The 26187-nt window shown below is 39.1% G+C and overlaps 1 protein-coding gene and 1 long non-coding RNA gene across 2 annotated transcripts in view; one reads left to right on the plus strand and one right to left on the minus strand.

Moving 5' to 3' along the window:
* Positions 1-21187, plus strand: part of LOC115435298 (zinc finger protein 407-like) — a 161772-nt gene extending 140585 nt beyond the window's left edge. The window contains exon 8 of the mRNA XM_030157613.1: positions 20227-21187. Within this exon, the coding sequence (XP_030013473.1) occupies positions 20227-21107 (881 nt within the window). The 3' untranslated portion in view covers positions 21108-21187. The remainder of the gene's footprint in view (positions 1-20226) is intronic.
* A 4530-nt stretch (positions 21188-25717) lies between these two features.
* The window catches only part of LOC115435183 (uncharacterized), a 41588-nt gene continuing 41118 nt past the window's right edge, over positions 25718-26187 (minus strand). The window contains exon 4 of the long non-coding RNA XR_003937665.1: positions 25718-25823. This is a non-coding gene — a long non-coding RNA (uncharacterized LOC115435183). The remainder of the gene's footprint in view (positions 25824-26187) is intronic.

Consider the following 26187-nt stretch of genomic DNA (forward strand, 5'->3'; position numbering starts at 1 on the left):
TGGTTATTTAAATCATCCTAAAAGCACTTTTTACTGTCTGAGAGGCAGATGTTAGTTCCTTCGTTGGGAGTGAACTAAAATACTGTTCTGATGTTAGTTCTGAACTAATAGAATATGAACATTTGAACAGGATCTTAAACTGTAATGTCTGTAAAACATCATTTCAGTTTAAACACAGGACCATTTTGTGATATAGCATTAGATCCTGTTGTGATCAGATAAAAATGTGTTTAGTATTTGTGCAGATTTCTGATGTAATTCAATTCTTCCAGGAAATAATCTTTAAAAAAAAAAAAAAAAAAAAGAGAAACAAACAAAAAATGGCATTTTTAACCATATCATAATATATCGTGATATATCGTATTGTGATCCTAGTATTGGGATTTGTATTGTATCACCAGATTCTTGCCGATACAGACCCCTAAATATAATGGGGGGGGGGTCTGACCATGCAGCGCCCGGAAAGTCAGGACTAAAATTTAAAAGTCAAAACGAGATTTGACTGAAAGCCACCGAAGAGCTGGCAAAATTGGGGTGATGTGGGCTGTTTTGGGCGAACCTGTCAAAAGTCTAGCGGCAGAATTTTGTACCATCTGGAGTCTAAGTAGAAGACACTTCACGTAACACATGAAGAAGTCAGTAACTTCTGGGTCAGATGAAATCAGATATCAAAAAAGTCAACATGAAATCCCACATTTGGTCCATTTGATTATTTCCAATTTTTAATTTCTGCGTACAATCAAAAGAATGAAATACAAGGTTCTTTTTATTTTTGATTTGTACATGAATAATGAAATAACAGTCATTTTTTCATTTTCCGATTGTGGATTCTCAGTTGAATATGTAAAGAACCAATGATCCACACATTCTCTCTTTTGTCCTCATGGATCGGCCTCGGTGCCGTTGGAGACCGTCTTTGGTCCTGCAGAGGGACTTCCCTGGACCCGGACCTGGACCTGGTCTGGGTCTTCAGCCTAACTAGGCCTCTGTACTGAGGCTTTTCATCCAGACTTGTGCTCCATCTGCTCCTCAGAAGGACCAGGTTTCTTTTCCTTTTTTTCTCAGCGTGATGAAGGACTTTGTCGACTCTGGCACATGTCGGGTCTAAAGATAGTGGCGAGGACTTGCTGAATTGCTGCTCTCGTCTTCCCTGGAGGTGTTTTGTTATGGTAGACATTTATACTTTTCATTACATCTACAGATTGGAGAAAAAACTGTGCATTAAGATCATTCTTAATAAGACCAGAGGAGATGATAAAGAACAGACAGTGAAGTCAGTCAGTCTGTGTTTGGATGGTAACAGGTCACACAGCAGTAGGTATGATCTTAATAATGTCATAAGTGTGTAATTATTCTGATATTTTAGTTCCAGATAGGATGTGTTCTTGGTTGAAAACACAATGAGAATAAGAATGAGAATAGACTGTATTTCCATTTGCACAGATACATCGCAGTATAGGTAAATTGGAATTCTTGTGCGTTTCCCTGAGTCACAGAATCCAAAAAATAAAGACATGAACAGAAACAAAACATAAACACAGCTCAAACATATAAAAAGTTATTGCACAGACAGACACTAATACACACTTGTAAAACAGAGTACTGTATCAGAAAAAAATAATAATAAAAGTACTGGGAGGTGAAAACAAGTTATTGCACATTTGATTAAAGTACTGGGAGGTAGTGATTGGATGAGTAGATAAGAGGGGGTGTGGTCTGAAACGACATGATGAATGGAGTCGGCCTAGACCAGGGCTGTCAAACATACGGCCCGTGGGCCAAACCCGCCCCTCCAAAGGTCCAAGATGGCAGAATAACCTATAAATAATGATGAGTCTAAATTCCAAACTCCAAACATTTTCCCAGTATTCTGTCTGTTCTTAAATCTTGTGTGTATTTGTAGAGCCACTGTATCTGTACGATACAATGAACATGTATAAATGATAAACTGAGGTTGAATATTGGTAAAATTGTGCTTATTTTTCTCAAGAAATTTCAGGTTGTTCATGTGATTCACATTTTTGTAGAAGGATAGTTTGTAAATTTCATATTTTCATGATAGAATTTTCCTTTTTTGCACCAAAACAAAGAGAAATTTGGAGTTCTTATTATTTATAGATTATTATTATTCTATATGTTTATTTAGGCAGGACAGTGCACATTAATGAACACATTTATACATTCCATTTCAGTATAAACATGTAAATATGTCGGAGTTAGAATCAGTGCTAATTTTCATCCGCAGTCCCCACTTAATAAATAAATAAATAATCCTAGTTTTTCTGCTGTTATTTGAATGTTTCAACCCATTTGAGATTAAAATGGGCTGAATGTGACCCCTGAACTCGAATGAGTTTGACAGTCCTAGTCTAAAATATCCTAATATAATAAATAAATATCTGACATATATCCTGGTCTAAAAATAAACTAAAATACCAAACTACTGCACTAATAAAGCCCAACATTTGACGAGTGTTTATACTCTATTTACATCTTTTTCTCAGTAACAGTAATAGACTGGCGTCATGTTTACTGTGTAATCTGATTACTCTGCTGGTCCCTGTACCGGTGGCCTCTACACCTTTCACCTCCACCTCCTCTGTTTGTCTGGGGTTGGAGACCTGGGGGACACGGGGGAGTGGAGTTGGACTGGACCAGATTATACTCAGTCTCCGTCAGCAGAAAAACAGCTGAGATCAAGACACTGACCTGGGATCAGTCTGACCAAGAGGAGGTGTGTTTGCACCGCTCACCTCCTCAGCCTGTCACGGGTGGAGTCATCGACTGTCCACAAATACGGACCATGAACACACTGTTAACGGTTGGACATCAGTTTATTGAACTGATATTTCCAGTGTTTGGTATCAGCAGAGTCAGGAAATAATATGATCAACAGAGAAACGTGGATTTATGAATATGTGACAGTTCCCAAATGATGTTTTCACAATATTTATCTGTTCATAAGTGCTTTCTTGATTTACACAGCTTTAACCTCCTGAGACCCAGGAAATGTCAGCAAAGTTCAAGCTTTTTTGTTTTTTATTAAATTAGCGCCTATATTGGAAACATGATGATGCAACAGTTTTTTCAGATGCAGTTTTTAAAATTTTTATGGAATGTCCTTTGTGGTGGACCGTTTTCTTTTTTTTTTTTTTTTTTTTTTGTATAAATTTGTGAAACTCTTGTCCACAAATGTGAACAGAAAACCCATAGCTGTGTCTTAACAAAAACTGTCCACTGCAAAAAACATTCCATAATTTTAAAAAAAATGCATCTGAAAAAACTGTTGCATCATGATGTTTCCAATATCAGCAATTATTGAATTAAAAAAAGCCCAAACTTGTCCTTTCCTGGGTCCAAGGAGGTTCAGTATCTTCTTAATAAAACCAGATTTTTAAAAAACATTCAAAATGCCTTTCAACTTTAGCCTAATTTTTGAGGAATAAAATCAATCAAAAAAAAATCTTGATAGTTTGTTTTTGTACATCATGCATGAAAGGGTTCAACAAGTTATATAAAAAGAACGTTAAAAACCCCACCTGAATGACAGTTAAATATAAATGGAATAAATCCATGAATAGCTGATATGTTGATAGTTGATTTGAACCAGTGTTTTGGGTGTTTCAGGCTCTATTTTGATCCAAATCCTCTTTATTCTGGTTTATACTTTCTAACCTGGTTCCTCCACTCACTCCCATTTCACTGTTTCCACATTCGGCCTTGGTTTGGGGTCTTATCAGATCACTGTTCTTTGTTCATAAATGAGCCTTTTGTCTGGATATTGCCAACAGTATCACTTATCGTCCTGGCTTCCACTACAAACTGTCAAAGACGGGGAGTTTCTGAGACTTACAGCCTTTGTGCGAGTCCCACTCTGCTCTGTTCATGACTGAGTAAAGAATTTAAAGAGACCATAAACTACAGCCGTCTGAGCCGCTTTCACAACAACTGGAAACTATCGAAAACACTGGACCATCCTGAACAGAAAAACCATGGCACAAGGTTATAATAGTTTGGGATTTTTCATTATAGTTGGATTTTATTTAGTTTTTAGTTTTTTGTTTGTTTGGGTTTTTTTTTTTTTTTTTTTTTTTTTCATTTTTTCTTTCTTCTCTAATTCAGTTGTTATTGATTCATTTTTAGAGCAGGTTTGCTAGTTTTTATTAGTTTTCGTTTTTTTCTAAATGCTTAGTTTTAGTTTAGATTTAGTTTTGTCATATCTTTTCTCTTCTTCTCCGTCAAATTCAAATAAATCCCAGACAGGACTCTGCTGCTTTCTCCCAACTTTAGTCTCCATGTTTCCAGGTAGAGTGGGGACCAGAAGACGACTGGAAACCACAAGTGACGGACCGTGTAGTGTGGTATGGTGCTGCTAGCTAAAATTGCTAGAGCAAAATAAATCAATTTCACATCAATCTGACACTGACGAAGACAAAAACAAAGGGAATTTTATCCAGAATTTTAATTTTTATGCATCTTAGTTTAGTAAACACAATACAGTTTCAGTTAGTTATCGTTTTTTTTTTTTCTTTTACTTATAGTTTTTATTTATTTCAGTTAATGGAAATGTTTTTTTCCATTCTAGTTTTTATCATTTCATTAGTTTTCGTTAACGATAATAACCTTGCCACAACGTCACCTCCACAGGACGGAGGTCTGACACTGAACGAATTTGAAACCCTTTAAGACACACACAGACTCTAAAGGCAGGTCTTAAAGGATGGTTTTCTCTGGATTTAATCTTTGTTAAGTGATTTGTCTCACCATTTATTCTAACATTGTCCTCTATATTTTCAAGGTTCATTTATTGTCATTCATTCAAAGTAGCACATGAAGAACCAAATGTGGACTCAGGTCCCAAAAAAAATACAAATATCTAAAAAAAAAAAACCTCATACATAATTAAAACACACCTAGAGCAGATTTTGTGTGTGTGTCTGTGTGTGTGTGTGTGTGTGTGTGTGTGTGTGTGTGTGTGTAAATCCTGTATTTTTCTGTATTTAATTCACTGATCATGTAGATGTTCATTAAAGATCAGATTAAAGTTGATGTTTATTATATCAGAAACAGAAAAAAACTGAATAAAGTGTCTTTTTCAGTCCAATCTGTCATTAACTGAACATAAACCCAGTGTGTCCATCCACTGTCACTGATCCAACTCCATGGGTTTGACTGGGGAATCAATGTTGGACAAGATGACGGTGTTTCCACGGTAACTACGGAGCCTCTAAACGTCCAAATATGGTCGTATCTGATGAATCAATGAGCCCGTTTACATTCACACTAATACTCTGATCATTATCCGATTTCTGCAGTTCTCTGATTATTCCAGTGATCATGTAAACAGGATAATCTGATCAACTTTATCCGATAGCAGCAGTAATCTGATTATAATAAATCAGATTAACACAACTAGATTTGTCCCCAATTATCTGATGTCTTCACACATGTAAACAGGTTAATCTGATTTATTTAGCTCTTTTATATCTGAACGTGTAAACGCAATTAAAAATAGCCATGAACGGAAGAAAACAGGAAGTTTAAATCTGCCGTCACTATGTACGTACGAACTCTGAAAGAAATCCGATAATGGACAGGAGCGTCTAAACCAGGGGTTTTCAGTTATCTCATTTCTTAACTGCAAGTAAATGCGTTAGATCTGATTATTATTCCCAGATATCTGAATTTTATGGTCATGTGAACAGACTCAGTGTTGTAGAAGATGATGGTGTTTCCACGGTAACATCCAAATGGGTCATATCTGACGACCATAAACAGATGAATAACTGTATTTGACACCAGTTTTTGTCATTTATTGATAGAATTAGTGTTTTTGCAGTTATTAAACGTATCAGATCAGTGGGTGTTTGAGTGGTCGGTGGATGTGTTTTGGGTCTTTGTGTTTAAACAGAAGGTGATGGTTGAAGTCAGACCGCTTTGCTTTCGGACTCGTATCGGTCTCTGTCAGTCTCTGGCCTCATTTCCTTGTGTTTATTCGTCCTTGGGGTGTGTTCGCTGTGTCTCCATCTCTCTCTGCCCTGTCCACCCGGTGTCAATCTCGCCGCTGTATAATTGGTTGTTTTTTGGTCGGCCGGCCTGTCCTTCCTGGCGTTGATTCATGGCGTTTGTAAAGGTGACAGTAGCGGCTGTCCCTACCAGACAAAGTAGAGCCATCACAAGCTGGACCTCAGCTGACCCGCTAGTTTGTGCAAACACACTTACACACCGGCGTACACACAGCTGTCCGTACACAGACACGCATAGAAAAACATGCGGCGTCGCCTGAGGCCTCACAGGGGACGGCGACAGGCAGGTAAGGTCACGACGAGCACGCTGCCGCCGCCAAACAACACATACACAACCAGAATGAATACACACATGGCTTTGGGCAACGCAATTAAAAACACACCAAGAAACAAAGCTGAAACACGAACACGTCGACAGTAATGTTCATGAATAAACAAAAACAAGGAAAAATCCAGTTTGAATCCACTGGCCTTCACTGAGGTTCAAATACAAACAGATTTAAAGTGTTTTAATGTCATGTGTTTAATATAGAAACAGGTTTTAATGTTCAGTTAAAGTCTTATTTTACCGTCCGCACTGAGTGAACAGGAGAATTTAAGATAAAAGAAATATAATTTAACTAGGAAATTAAAACAAAACAAAGTAATATTTAAGAATGGCATGAAAAACAGAATGAGCATAAACTAGGAATGTAAGCAATTCCATTAATCGATTATCAATTAATTGTCGATAAGAATTTGCTCGATGAAATTATTAATTGTCAGTTAATTGCCCTTGTCCACCTCTGCTTATAATGAACATATATGAATGAGAAGATGAGTTACAATATGGTTAAATTTGTACTTATTTTTCTTAGCAAATGTAAAATTGTACATAGTTGTTCAAGGTATTCACATTTTTTAAAGGATAATTTGTAGATGTAAATATTTCCATAATGTAATTTTACATTTTTCACTGTAAAACATAGAGAAAAGTTTTGAGTTTATATTATTTCTATATTATTACTGTATTATTTTACTAGTTTCTGCCATTTTACTGGGATGTGGAACCTGAACTTAGATGAGTTTGACACCCCTGGTTCAGATGATTTTTTAGAGTGTCAGTTTGTTGTAAATATGGTAAAGGAATGTGTCCCCACCCCCACCCCATCCCCGGGTCTGTATTCCTTATATTTTTTTGTTCTTCTATCTGTGAACCCTCTTATATGCTGGAAAAACCATTAAATCCTGGGCCAGTCCATGTTAAACATAAATACCCATAAACTGTCCCAGTGTTAGGACGGTGACCTGGATATACCCCTACCCACACTCTATCTGTTTAGCGGTGTCACCTTCAGAGGAACCCCCCCCCCCCCCCCCCATTAACAGCCATGTGTGTGTCAGGTTTAGGGGTCTCCATCATGCTGGTTTTAAGACGCTGCCTTCATATCTATAATTGAAGGTAATCGTCTGGTAAAAGGATTGTAAAGGGTTTTGTGCGCTGCTTGAGCATTGATCCTGTGCTCTGCCTGTTTCATGCTTCTGTCGTTGACCTTGGAATTGATTCAGTGTTTGTTTTTTCAGATCCACCGTTATGGTTTGATCCAGTATAATTGACTTTGCTCTGGTGTTTTTTGTCTTTCACTGCATCTGTCTGTGAATTAAAGCTAAGGTGGGTTTAGGGATGTAACGATATCACGGTTATTGTGACCAAAATTATCACGGTTATCATTATTATCGCGGTATTGTTGAAATTGTGCTCAAAATGTTCAAAAAGTACTTATACACAACCTGAAATAATTGAACCAAGTTGTATTTTGAAAAAACAACAAAAAAACTAATAATTGGCACAATGTACTTTCTGTTGCAGAAACATTCAAATTTTAACCCTTAGTGGTCTGAGCCTATTTTGTCCGTTTTTCAGTCCTTTTGATTTTGCCTTTATATACTATATAAACAAATGTTCACTATACCCATGTTTGGTGTCTTTTTTCAGCACAACTTCATTTATATCAACTGTCTATTATTTTTTCACTTTGACCTACTATAAAAACATAAAAGGACAAAAAACACAAAAAATATATAAAATCCGATTTGAAAACTGTATATAATTTATTGCATAAATAACACAAAGATGCTTAACGAACCTTTTCAAAGACTTTAAAAGTGAATATTGGTTCCAAATATTAGGTATATAAAATTAAAATTGTAATAAATTAAAACTATACTCAAATATTTGACATAAAAGCAGATCTTTACATAGGCGTTTTTTCCCCTAAAAGTGCGGTAATCATGATAATTAGAATTTGAACAGTTGGCAACGTTGGCAATTTTACCATGGTTTATCAGGTAATCGTTACATCCCTAGGTGGGTTTAATCTAAAGTTGTGGTTTAGGTGGGTTTTTTTGTATTTTTATTAATGCATGACGTCCACCCATAGTTGAACTGATGTTCCAAAGGGTTCTAAAGGTAATATTCTCCAAACCACATGGGGGCAGTCTGTATAGACCCTAAACAATACAATGAACAAAAGGATCATCTTACCCTATAAAATAATAATAATATAAGTAATAAAACTCTACAGGTTATATACATATTTACAACAGAGTGGAATTACAATATGTTAAATAATAACTGAAGATGGTTGGTGTGATGGTGTAGAGGTTAGCGCATCTACAGGTTTAGTTTGTGATTCCCACTCGATTTCCCCCATTGTAAAAAAAAAAAACAAAAAGAAAAAAATGTATGAATTAGATCATACTCCAGTCAGTGTCCAGGACCACAGTACTGATGAAGGTCTGGAGGTCTAGATAGATAGATAGATAGATAGATAGATAGATAGATGGATAGATAGATAGATAGATAGATAGATAGATAGATAGATAGATAGATAGATAGATAGATAGATAGATAGATAGATAGATAGATAGATAGATAGATAGATAGATAGATAGATAGATAGATAGATAGATAGATAGATAGATAGATAGATAGATAGATGAACAAAATACAGAACAAAATGGGCAAAAATGCACCAACACAAGGAGCAAAATCAATAAAAAATGAACAAAATGAGATAAAATGAATAAAAACTGAGCAAAATAGGCAAGAAAATGAAGGACAAAAACATAAATAAGTAGCTCAATGAACTAAAAGACCGGAACAATGAACAAAAAGAGGGGAAAAAAATTAAGAAAATATTCAAGAAAATGAACAAACGTAAAAATACAAAACAAAACTAAGCAACACAATAAAGAAAAAAAACAAAAAGAGACAGACAGGTTAGAAACCAGGCTGACATGAAGGTTAGGACATATACTCTAAAAAACTTGCTAAAGAACTTACTCTAAGAAAACTTTCTGTACAAAACTGAAAACAAAGACTTCTGATTGGATTTACACATTTCAGGGCACAGTGATTCTTATAAATCAGAACCAGTTTTATTGATCCTTCAGGTCCATAAATTTGTTCTGGTATGATCCAGTACATATGTATAATGACAATAAAGGCATTCTATTCTATTCTATTCTATTCTATTCTATTCTGTTCTGTTCTGTTGTATTCTATTGTATTGTATTCTGTTCTATTCTGTCCTATTCTATTCTGTTCTATTCTATTCTATCATAAAGTACTTTGCTCTGTTGTTTTTACTCTTTGACTGCGTGGGTTAAATGTAAGGTAGTGTTGTTCACACTGAGCATGTGCGGTTGTCTGTGGTCACTGTAGTCGTTCTGTTGCGTGTCCTGGTGGTTTACATGTTCATGTTCATGTATGTTCTTCTGCAGCGCTCTGACCCGTACTCCAGCTGCTCTAATTGATTGTGTGAGCGCCGGTGTGTCCGTGTTAAGGTTAATTTCTCTAACTGCTGCTAAGTGCTGTCTGACCACTCCCCCGGCGGCTCAAGTAATGCCACTTAGAGGCCCCAACCACCCCCCACCACCACCACCAGCCGGCCGGCCCATTGATCTGCTGATCAATATGTGCATGTGTAGCGTGGCGACTGTTGCACACGGCACAGATGGTTATGGAAGCGTAGTTGAGGGACCGCCAAGGGGTCCTTAAAGGCAGCCGGAGGGGCCACTGAGCAAAATGAGATGGAGTTAATTTCACAGGCTCGTTCATTAGAAGTTCTGCTGTTTGGAGAATACGCTGGTTCCAGAGCTGTTAGCGTCACAGTGAAGTGAAGATGGCTCTGATCAGGGATTTAGAAAAGAAAAGAAAAGAAAAGAAAAGACAGCTGAGCAGTAGACGATAATAAAAGATAGGACAGCGGAGCGGTTTATCTGTCCACCGTCTGTAAGATGAGAGGAAATGACAATAAAAGCACAAATAACATCTATAAATCTATAATAGATAGATAGATAGATAGATAGATAGATAGATAGATAGATAGATAGATAGATAGATAGATAGATAGATAGATAGATAGATAGGTAGACCTATCTATTATGGATCTAATATATAGATCTATAATAGATAGATAGTTGTATAATAGATAGAACAATAGATAAATAGATGGATAGATCTATAATAGATAGATCTGAAATCATTGATCGATTACAATTATCCAGATGTGTTGTAGACTGCACTGACATATTATTTATAGATGTCATTGAACTTGTTTGTTGTTGTTTATATCTATACATATTTTTATATATACTTTTATACTGTTGTTATTTTTATATAGATATTTTTTAAATATCCTTTTAAATGTTTGGTGGTTGTTGTCTGAGCTGCTTGTGGACTAAAGGACATGTTTTTACTGTATTCTATATCGTATATATTACGTATCATATATTTCATATTGTATATTGTATATATTTCATATTGTTTGTACCATATATATTTCATATTGTGTATCGCATATAATTCATATCATATATATATTTCGTATTGTATGTATGTGTATATACAGGGGTTGGACAAAATAATGGAAACACCTTAAAAAATCAACAAAATATAATTTAATATGGTGTAGGTCCGCCTTTTGCGGCAATAACAGCCTCAATTCTCCGAGGTGTTGATTCATACAACTTGTGAATTGTTTCCAAAGGAATTTTAAGCCATTCTTCAGTTAGAATACCCTCCAACTCTTTTAGAGACGATGGCGGTGGAAATCGACGTCTTACTTGAATCTCTAAAACTGACCATAAATGCTCAATAATGTTGAGGTCTGGGGACTGTGCCGGCCATACGAGATGCTCAACTTCATTAGAATGTTCCTCATGCCATTCTTTAACAATTCTAGCTGTATGGATTGGGGCATTTTCATCTTGAGGTGAAGGTGTTTCCATTATTTTGTCCAACCCCTGTACATATACATATATATATATATATATATATATATATATATATATATATATATATATACACACACATTTTTTTTTTTTTCCATATGTGCAGCTGTAGTTTGAACTCCACTCTGCTCCTTTATTCTCCTGTTTTTACTGTTTGTCGTCTTCATTTTTCGGTGAATCAACGTCCTCTTCGTCTGTATAAACCTGTTCATGTTCCATATCGTACATATTGTGTATATCATGTGTATTTCATATATCGTTTATATTGTATATATGGCGTCCTCTTCGTCCTTATAAACCTGTCGACGTCCCATGTGACTGATCCGCTTTAAATCCTAGTTTTTTCGTCTGTCGTGCGTCTTTGCCGTCATTCTCTGGTTCCTGTTGTTTTATTGGTCTGTTGGAACCTCCATCTTGTTTCAGATCACAGCCAATAACCCCCCCCCACCCACTTCCTGTTAAAGGACTCAGTGAGTCAGAACACTCCAAACACATATTAAACAGACATCAGCCTCTCACCGCGGCCAAATCACGCTGTTCAAATGTTGTTCTTTCACCGGGAGCGCAGGACGACTGAAGACACCGATGTGCAACATTAACCTGATCTACGGCTGCAGCAGCTGAGGGACGCCCCACAAACCGCAGCGGGACGCCTACGGGACGACCGTGGGACGCCCACGGGCCATGGCGACACCAACCCCGGGCTAATGGGACACACGCCAGCACATACCACCCCCCACCCCCCACCCCCCCCCATAGCAACACACGTATACTAACACAGCAACACACACATATACACACTCACAGCGACAGCCGCATATATACAAAACATATAGTATATGTACAGACGGACACACAACAAACACACACAAACATACTTCCACAGCAACACACACACACACACACCAACACACAAACTCACAGCGACCGCCGCTTATATACAACACATATAGATGTACATATGGACACACAACAAACACACACATGCTCACACACCAACACACACATCCACAGTAACACACACACACACACACAACACACACACTCACAGCGACCGCCGCATATATACAATACATATAGATGTATATACAGACACACAAGAAACACACGCACATACAAACACACACATACACACACATTCGTACACACACACCTACACACACATCAACAAACACACACACATACAAACAAACACACATACACACACACCAGCACACACATCAACCAATACACACACTCATACAAACACACAAACTCCAATACACATACATACATACACACACACACACACACCAACACACACACTCACAGCAACCACTGCATATATACAACACATATAGATGTATATACAGACACACAACAAACACACACACTCAGACACACATGGACCACAGTCTGTGGGCCCGTTGAATCCAGGTGTTTCTTTTCTAGCAGGGGACTGGGATCCAAAACAATAAGGACTAATGTCAGAATATAGGTTTATATTATGGGATAGATATCCTATTGATTGTTAATATTGATGTTTGTGTTTCTGATCCTCATGAACAGGACATCTGACAGCTGGAGACATGATGTGTCCACATATTTATGTCCACAGAGTTGAGAAACATCAACATTTCACTGTAGTTTAATGGCAGATTTTTCTTCCTCAGTCAGATGTGATGACAGTAGATGGAAATTATTATTTACAGTCAGAGCAGGAAAAATATTAGAGACATTCAGTGGAAGAACACTGAAAATCACAGTCAGGGAGAAAAAAACAATGTTGTGAGAATTTTTGTGTTCTTGTATTTTTGTATATTTTTGTATACTTTAGTGTATTTTTGCAAATTTTTTGTATACTTTAGTGTATTTTTTTGTGTATTTTTGCATATTTTTTGTATACTTTAAAGTATTTTTGTGTATTTTTGCATATTTTTGGATATTTTAGTGTATTTTTGCATATTTTTTGTGTACCTTAGTGTATTTTTACCTTTTTTTTATATACTTTAGTGCAATGCATTGATATTGACCGCATAATATAAAACTATATTCTGACATTAGTCCATACTGTTTTGGATCCCAGACCCCTGTTAGAAAAGAAACACCTGGATTCAACGCATCCACATACTTTTGTCCACATAGATGTACATACAGACACACAACAAACGCGCACACACCTGCCTACGAACACACGCCCACGTAGATGGAATGAACCCATATTTAGCCCAAACAGACAAATCCACACTAACTGAGCTGAAAACAAACCTACAGTGGCTCCTGTTTTTTATGGAAATGCACAAACTGCAGTCATTGCATCGTTGTGGTGTCCATGTGACCTGTGCGCTGGCAGCGCTTCGGCGTAGGCAGTGATCAGGGGCCTGTAGGTAACCTGTGCTGCTCCAAATGCCAGCTTCCTCTGGCTGTTTTCCACACTCCACTCCTCTACACTCTCACTACTGCACTTGTCACTTAGATCCAAACAGTGGAGTCTGAACGGAGATTTACTACAGCTCTACCGACTCACACACTTCTTTTTTCTTTTTTTACCTCCACCAGGAGGTATTGTGATCACTTTGCTTTGTGTGTTTGTTTGTTTGTTTGTTTGTTTTTTAGCAACTTTACGGGAAAACTATTCCAACTATCTTCACCAAATTGTACCCACAGATAGGCCTAGGCTCTGGGACCATCCCATTAAATTTTGGGTCAAGTAGGCCAAAGTTCAAGGTCACAGCAAGGTCACAAAATCTCACATTTTCCTACCTCTTATCACTGAGCAATTTTCAAAAATTCATAAAAAATTCAAAACGACTGCAATTAGCCTCCAGTTTGATCCACCTGTAGCTTATAACAATGTCTTGTATCTGGTACAAAACTGTCCACATCCACTGTGGAATGTGGACTCTGTGGACATTTCAATTTAACTCTGAAAATCCCATTTACCACACATTTTTCATTATAAATAAATAAATAATTAAAAACAAACAGTTAAACAGTTTAGATCAGTATATGGTGGGTGTGTGGCTGTGAAGGGTTAAGTCGTTGTGTGTAAAACAGTCCCAGTCAAAGCTCTTCTGACTGACTGAACAGATGAAGCTGTAGTTATTACCCTGTCCATCTCCGCTCCCCTGACACTGTCAGTTTTTGTTCAGTGACACATAGATCTATAAACTCTCCGTTATTAAGTGAGTCCATTACATCTCAACAGCACAAAAAGACGGGTTAACTTTTCTGTCTGCATCTGTGGATGAATGGAGGAAAACTCTGCTCTTTGAGTTCCTGGTACAGATGGAACAGGTCCATAAATAAAACTCAGGACCAGTCTGTGAGTGTCACTGTTCTCATCTGGGTTTATATGAAGGGTGGACGTCGGACACATTTACATGTTAGAAATGCACCGATAGGAGTGAAACAGAAGTGGGTTTAGACTGAGACAGACTTCAGGGATCCACAAGTAAATAGGGATGTAACGATATGAAAATTTCATATCACGGTTACTATGACTAAAATTATCACAATTATCATTATTATTGCCGTATTATTGAAATTGTGTTCAAAATGTTCAAAAAGTACTAATACACACACTGAAATAATTTAACCAAGTTGTATTTTGAAAAAATAAATAAATAAATAAATAAAGTAATAGTCACAATGTACCTTCTGTTGCAGAAACATTCAAATATTAACCCTTAGTGGTCTGAGCCTATTTTGTCCGTTTTTCAGTCCTTTTGATTTTGTCTTTATATACTATATAAACAAATGTTTACTATACCCATGTTTGGAATCTGTTTTTTCAGCACAACTTCATCTCTCTCATCTGTCTATTATTCTTCACTTTAACCTACTATAAAAACACGAAAGGCCAGAAAACACAAAAAAATGTATAAAATCCGATTTGAAAATGTATATAATTTATTGCATAAATAACACACAGATGCTTAACAAACCTTTTCAAAGACTTTAAAAGTGAATATTGGTTCCAAATATTAAGTATAGAAAATCAAAATTGTAATAAATTAAAACTATACTCAAATATTTGACATAAAAGCAGATCTTTACATAGGTTTTTTCCCCTAAAAGTGCAATAATCAAACACAGTTATCATAACAATTAGAATTTAAACGGTAATACTAACCTTCTGCAGTTTTACCACGGTTTATCATTATACCGGTAATTGTTACATCCGTACAAGTAAAGCTGTGACAAACATCTGTAGGTGCTTTTCCACTGGACATCTGTGCTAAACTTTACCCATTTTTACTAAATGTCCAAAATGCAGAAGTGTGTAATGTTGGTTTTTCCATTAAATCACAAGTGCGATGATTTTTTTATTTATTATTGCAAGATGACACGAGAAGCCATTCCATAAACATGGTGACGAACATAAATATGGTGGTTATTTACAGATATATTCATTATTATTATTCTGTATTCCCCCTCTATCTCCTACTAAATTCTAAACTGATGTGGTTTCCTGGTGTGTCCACATACACACACACACGTTTGGGGTCAGCTCTTCTTCTTCTCTTGTTCTAACATCCATCCACATCTGTTTGTTTTGGTCATGTGACTCTAGTTGGACTAAAAGATCTTTCCATGACAGTTTTGTGTCCTCTACCAATTTAACTACAAAAAACCACCTCTACAAAAACTTCTAATTGAAAAATGAGAGTTTTGGCGAAATCAGTGTTTTTCCATTAGGTACATTTTTATGCACAAGTTATATTCACACAATTAGAAGGAAAATGGGAAAGAGACGAGTGACAATTGTGAGATATGTGAGGGCTAATGAACCCATTCCACCTTAAACTCAGATTAGATTTAAACCCAGCCCCAATGGACCTTAAACTCAGATGTGATGCAGACCCAGTTTTAATGGACCCATTCCACCTTAAACTCAGATTAGATTTAAACCCAGCCCCAATGGACCTTAAACTCAGATGTGATGCAAACCCATTCCACCTTAAACTCAGATGTGATGCAGACCCAGCTTTAATGGACCCATTCCACCTTAAACTAAGATGTGAAACAGACCCAGCCCTAATGGACCCATTCCACCTTAAACTCAGATGTGAAACAGACCCAGCCCTAATGGACCCATTCCACCTTAAACTCAGATGTGAAACAGACCCAGCCCTAATGGACCCATTCCACCTTAAACTCAGATGTGATGCAGACCCAGCCCTAATGGACCCCTTCCACCTTAAACGGGCTCCTTAGTGTGTGTGTGTGTGTGTGTGTGTGTGTGTGTGTGTGTGTGTGGAGTCGACTCAGTGTGAACCCACTCCCATTCTTCCTCTTTTCTGCATAGATTAGCCTACAAGTGTCTACGCCGGCGCTGTTTAAACAATGGCATTTCTAACACTGTTCCTATCACCTTGGAAACACCATGGCAACCTGTGATCTGAGAGGGCACCGTGTGGCTCAATTAGCAGCAGCTCGTCTCCGCTCCCTCTGCAGCAGACTCACATCTCCATATTCCATCTCCTTTCATGCGTTAAGTGACACAAATATGTGAAGTGTTACATCACCTGCTTTAGCCCTTTTCCTTTTTCACACACTGACGGATGCACAAACAGCACATTAACCTGTTGGAGTTAGCGACGCCACACACACACACACACATGTGAGCGGCGGTAACGCGTTGGCTGGTGGATGTGACCGTCCTGACACGCTCTGGGATTGGACCAAAATACACAGGAAATAAAACCAGATAAAAATAGTCCACGGGGACAGAATTCAGCAGTGACTTTTCTACACGTCTGTGGTTTATGAAGCAGAATAATCTGAACAATAAGGCTCCATTCACACTGTAGGTAAATGTGGACCAAATCTGATGTTTTTACCCATATGTGACCTGCATCCGATCTGTTAACCCTGTAAAGCCTGAACCATTAAATCAGTGGTTCCCAACCTTTTTTGGCTCCTGACCCCATTTTAACATCACAAATTTCTGGCGACCCCAGACATTCTAAACAGAGACTTTTTTTTTTTTTTTTTGTTGCTAAAATTAATTTGTTTTTGATCATGTCACAGTTTCCTATACTATGTTGCAAATAAACATTAATTTTAGATGACATTTAGTCTATATAATGTATATTATTGTGGACGGAGGCAGTAAAGCCAGGTGTAGATTACTGCACAAAGGGAGAACTGGATTTTCCTTGGTCAGTATATGTACAGTCAGTCCAGCTTGGATTTACAAGGCTGACAATTAATACTGAACAAACAAGAACTCAAACTATGAATTATGAAAGAGCTGCAGCATCTGAAACCGACCATAATGAACATTTGACACATAAACAGAACCACGGTGCTTCAGTTTCAGCTTCAGAGTTTGTCATGTCTTTTATGGATTGTGATTGTCTCTCTCAATTCACCATATGTTTTTTATTAATAAGTTTTTATTTATTTATTTTGTTATCAATTACTAGAAATTTCAGGCAACCCCATTTGAATTCCAGGCAACCCCGCGGTTGAAAAACACTGCATTAAATCATTAACAGAAAATTCATGTTCTTTGAAAATGGAGCCCTTATCGGTCCCTCTGAACAACCAAAATAATTTTTTTCAAATATCAATTTCCATGTATGAGTTTCAATTTTGTATCATATTTGATCCATCAGGTCTCAATGCTCAAATATTATTATTGCTGAACAAACAAAAACATATTAACTAGAAAAGCACTTGGAGAGCGCAGACCTCCGCAAAGGCAGATCAGCCCCCCCCACCCCACCCCCCCACCATCACCACCAAAATTTGATCATTTGTTCCTTGCGCCAGTACCAACATTTCCTGAAAATTTCATGAAAATCCATCCGTAACTATTGAATTATCTTGCTAACAAACAAACAGTCAAAGCCTGATGAAAACATAACATAATAAATCAGATGAACCTGTTTACATGTATGAAGACATGGGAGTACTGGGACAAATCCAGGTGTGTTAATCTGATTGATTCTAATCAGATTACTGCTGTTATCTGATAGAACGGATCAGATTAGACTGTTTACACGATCAACAGGTGGTGCCAGGCACAACAAACCCCCCCCACACACATATTTCACCCACTATACTACAGTATAGTAATGCCGTGTTTCCACTACGTGGAACCAGCTCAACTCGGCTCGGCTCGGCTCGACTCGGTATTCCTGAAGACCGTTTCCATTACAAGATACTACTCACTTTACAGTACCTGGATGCGCCGCGTTACCTCCGTGTTGTCTGCTCAGAGAGTTGCTGATAAACTCGCTCATTGCGTGTTGTCTCGTCTGAATTTTAACGTCTGCCACCAAAGACTGAATCTCCTCGACCGACCATGGTGTAGTTTTGGGCTGTTATCATGTGGATTAATGTATCACTATATTTACTGTCCACTTCCGCATCTGTTTTTTGTAAAATGGCGGGTCACAGAGACAACTCTCTGACCAATCTGGTCCCCAGTCTTGGAACCTCGGTGGAGGTGATACCAAAAAACTAGTACCGGGTACCAGATTCCAGGTCCTTTTTCGTAATGGAAACGCAAAAAAAGGCCGAGTCGAGTCGAGTCGAGTCGAGTCGAGCTGATACCACGTAGTGGAAACGGGGCATATATGGGAAGATTTTAAATTGTCATGAAAATTTTGAACTTTGAGCTACTTTTCCCAAAATGCAATAACATCTATTCTGGGTCAGTGGTAATCTATAAACCTAAATAGGTAACAAATAAACAAACCAAACCAAAAACACCCCTTGCCCCCCCTTCTGGGGGCGGGGCAATAATAATTAGATACTGATCTGAGTATTAGTGTGGATGGAAACAGGCTCATGGGGGGAGGGGGGTGGTTTGTTTATTTATTTCAAATGTCAATCTAAAAACAGAAAAGAAAAACTAAGAAAGGAAAAAACATGTTTGAAAAGGAGCAGGATGAAGTAAACTTATCCACACACACACACACCCGGCTTTATCTACCTGGCACAAAGTCCCATGAGCCACAAAATAACTCCAAAATATGACACAAATCAAAAATGAACCCTGTCCACGCCTGTATACAGGATATACACTGTATTTAACAGTCCATTATTTATAACCATATAATCCACATTATATACATTATATTCATACATTCTACACCAGGGCTCTCAAACTCATTTTCTTTCAGGTTCCACATTCAGCCCGATTTAATCTGCAGTGGGCCGAACCAGTAAAATAATAACAGAATAACCTATAAATAAGGACGACTACAAATTTTTGTCTTTGTTTTAGTGCAAAAAAAAAAAATGTAAATTTTGACAACTTTTACTTTTATATACTATCCCAAAAAAATGTGAATACCTTGAAAAAACTGAAATTTAAATAAAAAAACTTAAGAAAATTTTTTTGCAATTTCAACAATATTCTGCCTCAACTTATCATTTCTCCATGTGCATTATGGATCAGATCTACAAAGACACTAAACACTGAGGAACAGGCAGAAAAGAGTTCAAATTGTGCTGAATTTTCTTTAGACATTTCAGGTTGTTCATATTTGTTCAGGTTATTCACATTTAATTGTTACAGGATAGTTTGGAAATGTAAATATTTCCATAATTTAATGTTATGTTTTGCACTAAAACAAAGACAACAATTTGTAGTTGTCATTATTTATAGGCATAGTGTAATATAATATTTTTCACATCAAACCGAGAAGAAAATCTGGAGTCATTATTTTTTGTCGGTTCTTCTGCTGTTATTATTTGACTGTAGATCATATTGGTCTGTATGTGGAACCAGAACTAAAATGAGGTCCACAGCCTTGAGTGTAGAATTTTTGCACTTTGTAAATTCATCCCAGGGGCCGGATTGGAACCTTTGGTGGGATGCATTTGGCCCCCGGGACACATGTTTGACACCCCCGTTCTACAGTGTTACAACATTATAATTTAATTGTGTGTGTGTACTAATGGTGGTCTGTGTCTGTTCCAGGTATCGTGTCCAAGTCGTTCGAGTGTCGTCTGAAGGGTCAGGGCGCCGCCTTCGTGGAGGCCGAGGCCGTGGGTTCGCCCCTGAACAGGAAGTGTCCGTCTCAGGCGTCGGGCCACGGCGAGTCGGTCCAGCAGGTCATCATCATCCAGGGCTACGGCGAAGGGGAGGTGTCCATCGACCAGGCCCTGGAGGAGTCGGCCGCCGCCACGCTGCAGACGCTGGCCATGGCGGGGCAGGTGGCCGAGGTGCTGCACATCACCGAGGACGGGCAGGTCATCGCCTCAGGCAGGGAGGTGGCATCCGCCGGGGCCCACCTGACCGGAGGCGCCACCCAGTACGTGGTCCTGGAGTCCGGGGAGGCCAGGGAGGAGCTTCAGGCCGTGGCCAGAGGGGGCGTGGCCGTCAGAGGGGCTGGACAAAGTCACGTGGTGTCCGAGTCATCGACAGCATTGGACGCTCTGCTCAGCGCCGTCACCGAAATGGGCCAACAAGAGGAAACACATGGAGAGGCGGCCGTCGTCCATGAGCTCATCCCCCCGGAGGTGACGCCACCTGAGGAGGGGGTGCCGGTGAAGCAGGAGCAGGAGGAGGTGCAGGTCATCCACGATGGCGGGCAGGAGGAGATGCAGGAGGTGCTGCAGCTCGCAGCGTCGCAGATGATGAAGGAGGGGCTAACGCAGGTGATTGTCAACGACGAGGGGACGCACTACATAGTGACGGAGCTGGGCAACTGCACCCTGCAGGTGGAGGAGGGCGTGTACGGGGAGGCAACGGGGGGCGGGGCCGAGGCGCCGCCAGAGGAGGAGCAGGAGGAGGAGGGGAGGAAGGAGATGGTGGTGTACGTGGATGGAACGCCCCATAACATCGTCCTGGAAGGATGAAGATAACGAACACCGTCTGAGTTTGAGCGTCATTCGGTTGAAATTCTGTCGTTTTTTAAATTCTGCTGTTTTTTTGTTTTTGTTTTTTAAATTCTGCTTTTTTTTTTTTTTTAATTCTGCTGTTTTTTCTTCTCGGTGGTGGTTCTTCTGAACTCAGGTGGTTCCGTCAGTGAACGTCAAACAGAACAGGTTTGGTGCTGAAGAGAGAACACATTCAACCCTCAGAAACTCGATTAATGCCATGAAACCACAGGAAGTGAATGTATTTCACCATGAAATATATTTTAAAAATACTCAGAAAAAAGTTGATATATCGTCTTCTTACGTTAAAATTGTCTTTTTATGTTAAAATCGTCTTATGTTAAAATGAACACGTTCTTGGATTTTATTTAGTTTTGACATTTTTTGCTAAAATCATGTTAAGTTTTTAGGATTTGGTATGGTGGCCGACAAGGGGCAAACACATTTCAACAGTCCAATGCGTCTCAGTTCAAGAAAACAGCTGCAAGTACAGAAACGATGCAAATTCACAAACTCAAACACAGTCTGAACCAGGTACAAAAAGAGGAATGTGGTGCAAATGAAAAAATGCACAAAAAGACACAAAAACACATGAATAATCATCAAATGTTCTGCAAATAAAGAAATGGTTCAAACCAAGAAAACATCTGTAAATGAAAAACGCTGTAGAACCAGTCAGTCCAACAGAAGTGCTCCAAACCTGTAGGGGGCAGCGTTTACAGACAACAGACTAGTGTACAATAGAATCTAATAAAAGTCACATGACTGCACTACGCTGTAACTTCAGTTTGTTCCACTGTAGTTTAAACCCTGTCAGTCAGCTGTTCTCCGTCTCTCTCTCCATCATGTGTCTGTTCTGCTGACAGCGCCCCCTACAGGTTTGGAGCACTTCTGCTGGACTGACTGTTTCTGCAGCGGTTTTCTGTGACAGATATTTTCTTGGTTTGCATTGTTCCTGTACTCAGCTGTTTTCTCGAACCATTTCAGTGTGTTTGGTCCTTGCGGGCCGCCATAGTTTTGCTTCCGTCTCAGACTTTGTTTTTCAGATTCATTTTTTCTTGGTGTTTGTTCAGTGACACATGAGTTTTTGAACATAATACAAACCTTTAACTTCACGTAACTTCCATTTCTCCTGCGTTGTAAAGTCTCAGTTCTAAACTCTGACAAACACATTTTCATTTGTAACATTAAAAAGGCTGAAGGCCATTTGTAAGAACGCTGTCCACATGTTTTCTTCTCCTTCTTTTCTGTCTGTTTCAGCTGTTAATTGGTGCGTTTCAGCTTCGACACTGCGGTTCCGTGTACAGTACCGTACACTATTACGCCAGCAACAAGTCCATCCATGCATCAGCTGATGGCTCCCATCATGCTTTGTGATCACTAACACAGTCATTATCATCACCATTATCATTATCGTCATCATGATCACCATCATCCTAATCGTCATCCTCGTTCTCTGCCTCCATCAGGCCCATTCTGTTCAGTCTTTTTTTTCCCAGCAGTTTTCAGCACCGGAGGGAGAATCAATATTCATTTAGGGCCGACACAGGCCTGGTTCTGATGGAGTGAGTGGGAGAGCGGGACGACGGCTGCAAACAAAAGCAATGGCTGAAAGGAGAGAGAGAAACAACTGGTACACAAGGAGGGTGTCAGAGGATCATCCCTTTAACACACACACACACACACAGACACACACATGTACATATATACATGTACACACGGAGGGCAGCAGACAAGCATCCCTTTAACACACACACACACACGTATACACACACACAGAAGGTGGGCCGAGCGAAGACGCTGGAGGAGTGAGCAGGAAAAACAGGAGGAACAGACTCAAACCTACCAACACCTGTCTGTCTGTCTGTCTGTCTGTCTGTCTGTCTGTCTGTCTGTCTGTCTGTCTGTCTCTCTCTCTCTCTCTCTCTCCTCTCTCCTCTCTCTCTCTCCTCTCTCTCTCTTCTCTCCTCTCTCTCTCTCTCTCTCTCTCTCTCTCTCTCCTCTCTCTCTCTCTCCTCTCTCTCTCTCTCTCTCTCTCTCTCTCTCTCTCCCCATCCTCCTGTTGTCTGTCCAAACTCCCTCCTTTTCTTCTGTCCTTTCTGGTCCAATCAGGACCCTGGTCTGGGCTGAAGGTCCCTGTGAGCAGCAGTTTAACCCCCACTGAACAGGAAATGGAACGGATTACATCAAGTGTCTGTTGAGTCCACCCTGTTTTAAGAACCACAGGATTCTAAGGATGTGGGACAGTAATAATAATAATGATGATCTATTTTATGATCAAGTATAGAAATTTAAAAAAGATCAATTATCTCTGAAACACATCTAATGTAACAGATTAATCTGTTATTTTCTGTCATGAAAGATCTGCTTCCTGCTTATTTTTCCAGTTCTGTGTGACCCCTTGGTGACCCCAGTGTTGTGGCGCCTCAGGAGGGAGGGTCCTGACCCCCGGGTTTCGAACCGGGTCCACCCTAGTTCCGGTCCTGACCTCTGGGTCTGGAACCAGGTCCATCCTGGCCCTGGTTCTGGTGGATGGTGGTTTGTCCTGAAGCGTTCGTTCATGTTGGATGAAACTTTTTCAAATATAAAAACATCTTTGTCAAATCCTCTTTGTCTGGTTCTGAAACATATTTTTCGGGTCGGTGTCGACCTGAACCGAATACGCCGTGTGATGCAGGAAACAAAGTGACCATCTGTGGGTGTGGCCTCTGGGGGCGTGGCCTCTGCCTCCGTCTCTAATAAAGTGCTTGTGTTGCTGTTTTTGCTGTGAATAGGAATGTCAGCGCGTGCCCCCTCTGCTGCATTATTCTGCATGTCTGCCTGACTGATTGTGTACTGTATTGTGTGCACCCCCCCCCTCCCCCATGTATCTCCCTAATCAGCGCTGGATGGCTCATTATTAACTGCAGCAGGCCACTCGTGTGACATGGAAGAGGGAGAAATTAGCAGCTGTCACCCAGTGATGAGTTCATTTCCTGACAGGCCTCTGCTCTGAAGAGTCCTGCTGCAGACCACCAGACAGCTGATGGAAACCTGCCGCTGGAGCTTAATTGGAGAGCCGGAAAAGGGCAGAGAGAGGGAGAGAGAGAGGGAGGGGGCGGCAGCAGCGGCGGTGTAGAGGAGAGGAAGTAAGGCAACGAGTAGCAACATTCTGCATTTATTTACCGACACAGTATGTGAGTTAACAAGCAGCGGATTAGAGCAGAACTGCGGAACATACAGGCACATGTTAGACCTGACCTGGGGGGGGGCAGCCACCCCTGTGACCTTTACACCTTCATTCCCTGTAATCATGTTGTATTAAATACATTAAAAATTTTTACAGTTAAACCTCTGTCAATATATTTGATTTTAGTGATTTATTCTGAACATGCAATAAAATTTTACATATTTTTATTTTTATTTATTTTTATTTTACCTTTATTGAACCAGGAAAACCTCACTGAGATTAAAAAATCTCTTTCCCAAGAGTGTCCTGGCCAAGACGGGCAGCAGTATATTAAATAGTTACAGACACAAACTTTCGTACATAAAACAAAAACAAGTTTTCAATACACAAAAACACATAGTTAAGTCAAACCTTCCAAAGTCAACTTTGCAAAAAGTGCCCATGAGATGAAGACAAAGTGCGTCAGACAAAACATCTGCAGCCAGATGTCTTTCTAAGTCATACAACATCCTCTTAAAAGTGTCCAACGAAACCAGATCTGTAAGTTTCAGGTCTTTTTGTCATTGTTCCAGGTGAATCTGAAGGCCTTTTTCCCCTATTCAGTTCTAACTTTAGGAACAGACAAAAGGAAAAGATCCTGAGAACGAAGATTATAAGTGTCTGTGGTTCTTTGACTGATGTAGGTCAGAGGGTAGGATGGGAGCAGACCTAGAATAGCCTTAGAAATTGAAATACACCAATGACTAAGTCATATAAGACATAAGACATATATGTGAACAAACTAAACATAAATAATAACAAAAATCAGCAATCAAGTTGATCTTAGACCGAAGAACAGCACAATGGTTTCATCTACATGCCTGAAAAGGGGGTGGGAAGAAGTGCAACTCATTTAACCCCACCCCCTCTCCATAAAATATTCTTAATTATATTTATATTCATGTTACACCTTGTTGAAAAGTTTAGTTTCTCCACAGTTGAGTTTCTTAACTTTCTTTATTGGAAGTAATTTCACAGGCATGACGGTGCTATGTGATAAAAAAAGACTTTTCTTTTTCTCCCTCCCGCAATCCCACCCTACCCAAAAGAAGACAATCCTTAATGTAAATCCAATATTGACAAGTAATCAGTACAGAATAGATACAACAACTGCCTAATTAACAAAATGAAAAAAAAGTAGTTAAAATAAAACAAACAAAAGAAAACCAAAAAAAAAAAACAACAGTTGTGTTTAAAGGCTCCGTTCACAGCAGGTCTAATGGACAGTTTGGATTTTTGGGTGAAATCTGATTTGTAACACACAAATCAGATTCCATATTCCACATTAAATGCGACTTCTATCAGTTTTGAGTCTGAACTGAATGTGACCCTGAAGTGACCCACATGCACTAAAAAGGTCTTGATGGAATACGTGACCACGCAGACACACACTGTGTTTACAGAAGGAAATATGGTTTTCCTCCGCTGCGACCAACAACTGGGACGTTTGTCGCATTTCAATGTCGTAAAGGTCGGATAAATGCGACCTGGATGTTCAGACTGAAGTCACATTGGAAAATATCAGATCTGTTTCAGATTTAGGACCACATATGAAAGTGGTCCGGGTCAGATTTAGGACTACATATGAAATTGGTCTGGGTCATATTTAGGACCACATATGAAAGTGGTCTGGGTCAGATTAGTGCTGTTCAGACTGTAACAGATCAGATCCAGGTCACATATGGACACATTTACCTGCATCTGAACAGAGCTAATTTACAATCATTTTTATCGCCAAAGGTGTTTGTTCTTTGCTTTTTTGAAGGAAACAGAGGAGTAACAATGGTGCAAAAGGCAAGAGAAGCTGTTCAACCTTCTACGTTATATTATTTGTATATTTGGATACATATT

This window comes from Sphaeramia orbicularis, chromosome 16, assembly GCF_902148855.1.
Source record: "Sphaeramia orbicularis chromosome 16, fSphaOr1.1, whole genome shotgun sequence".
Taxonomy (NCBI): domain Eukaryota; kingdom Metazoa; phylum Chordata; class Actinopteri; order Kurtiformes; family Apogonidae; genus Sphaeramia; species Sphaeramia orbicularis.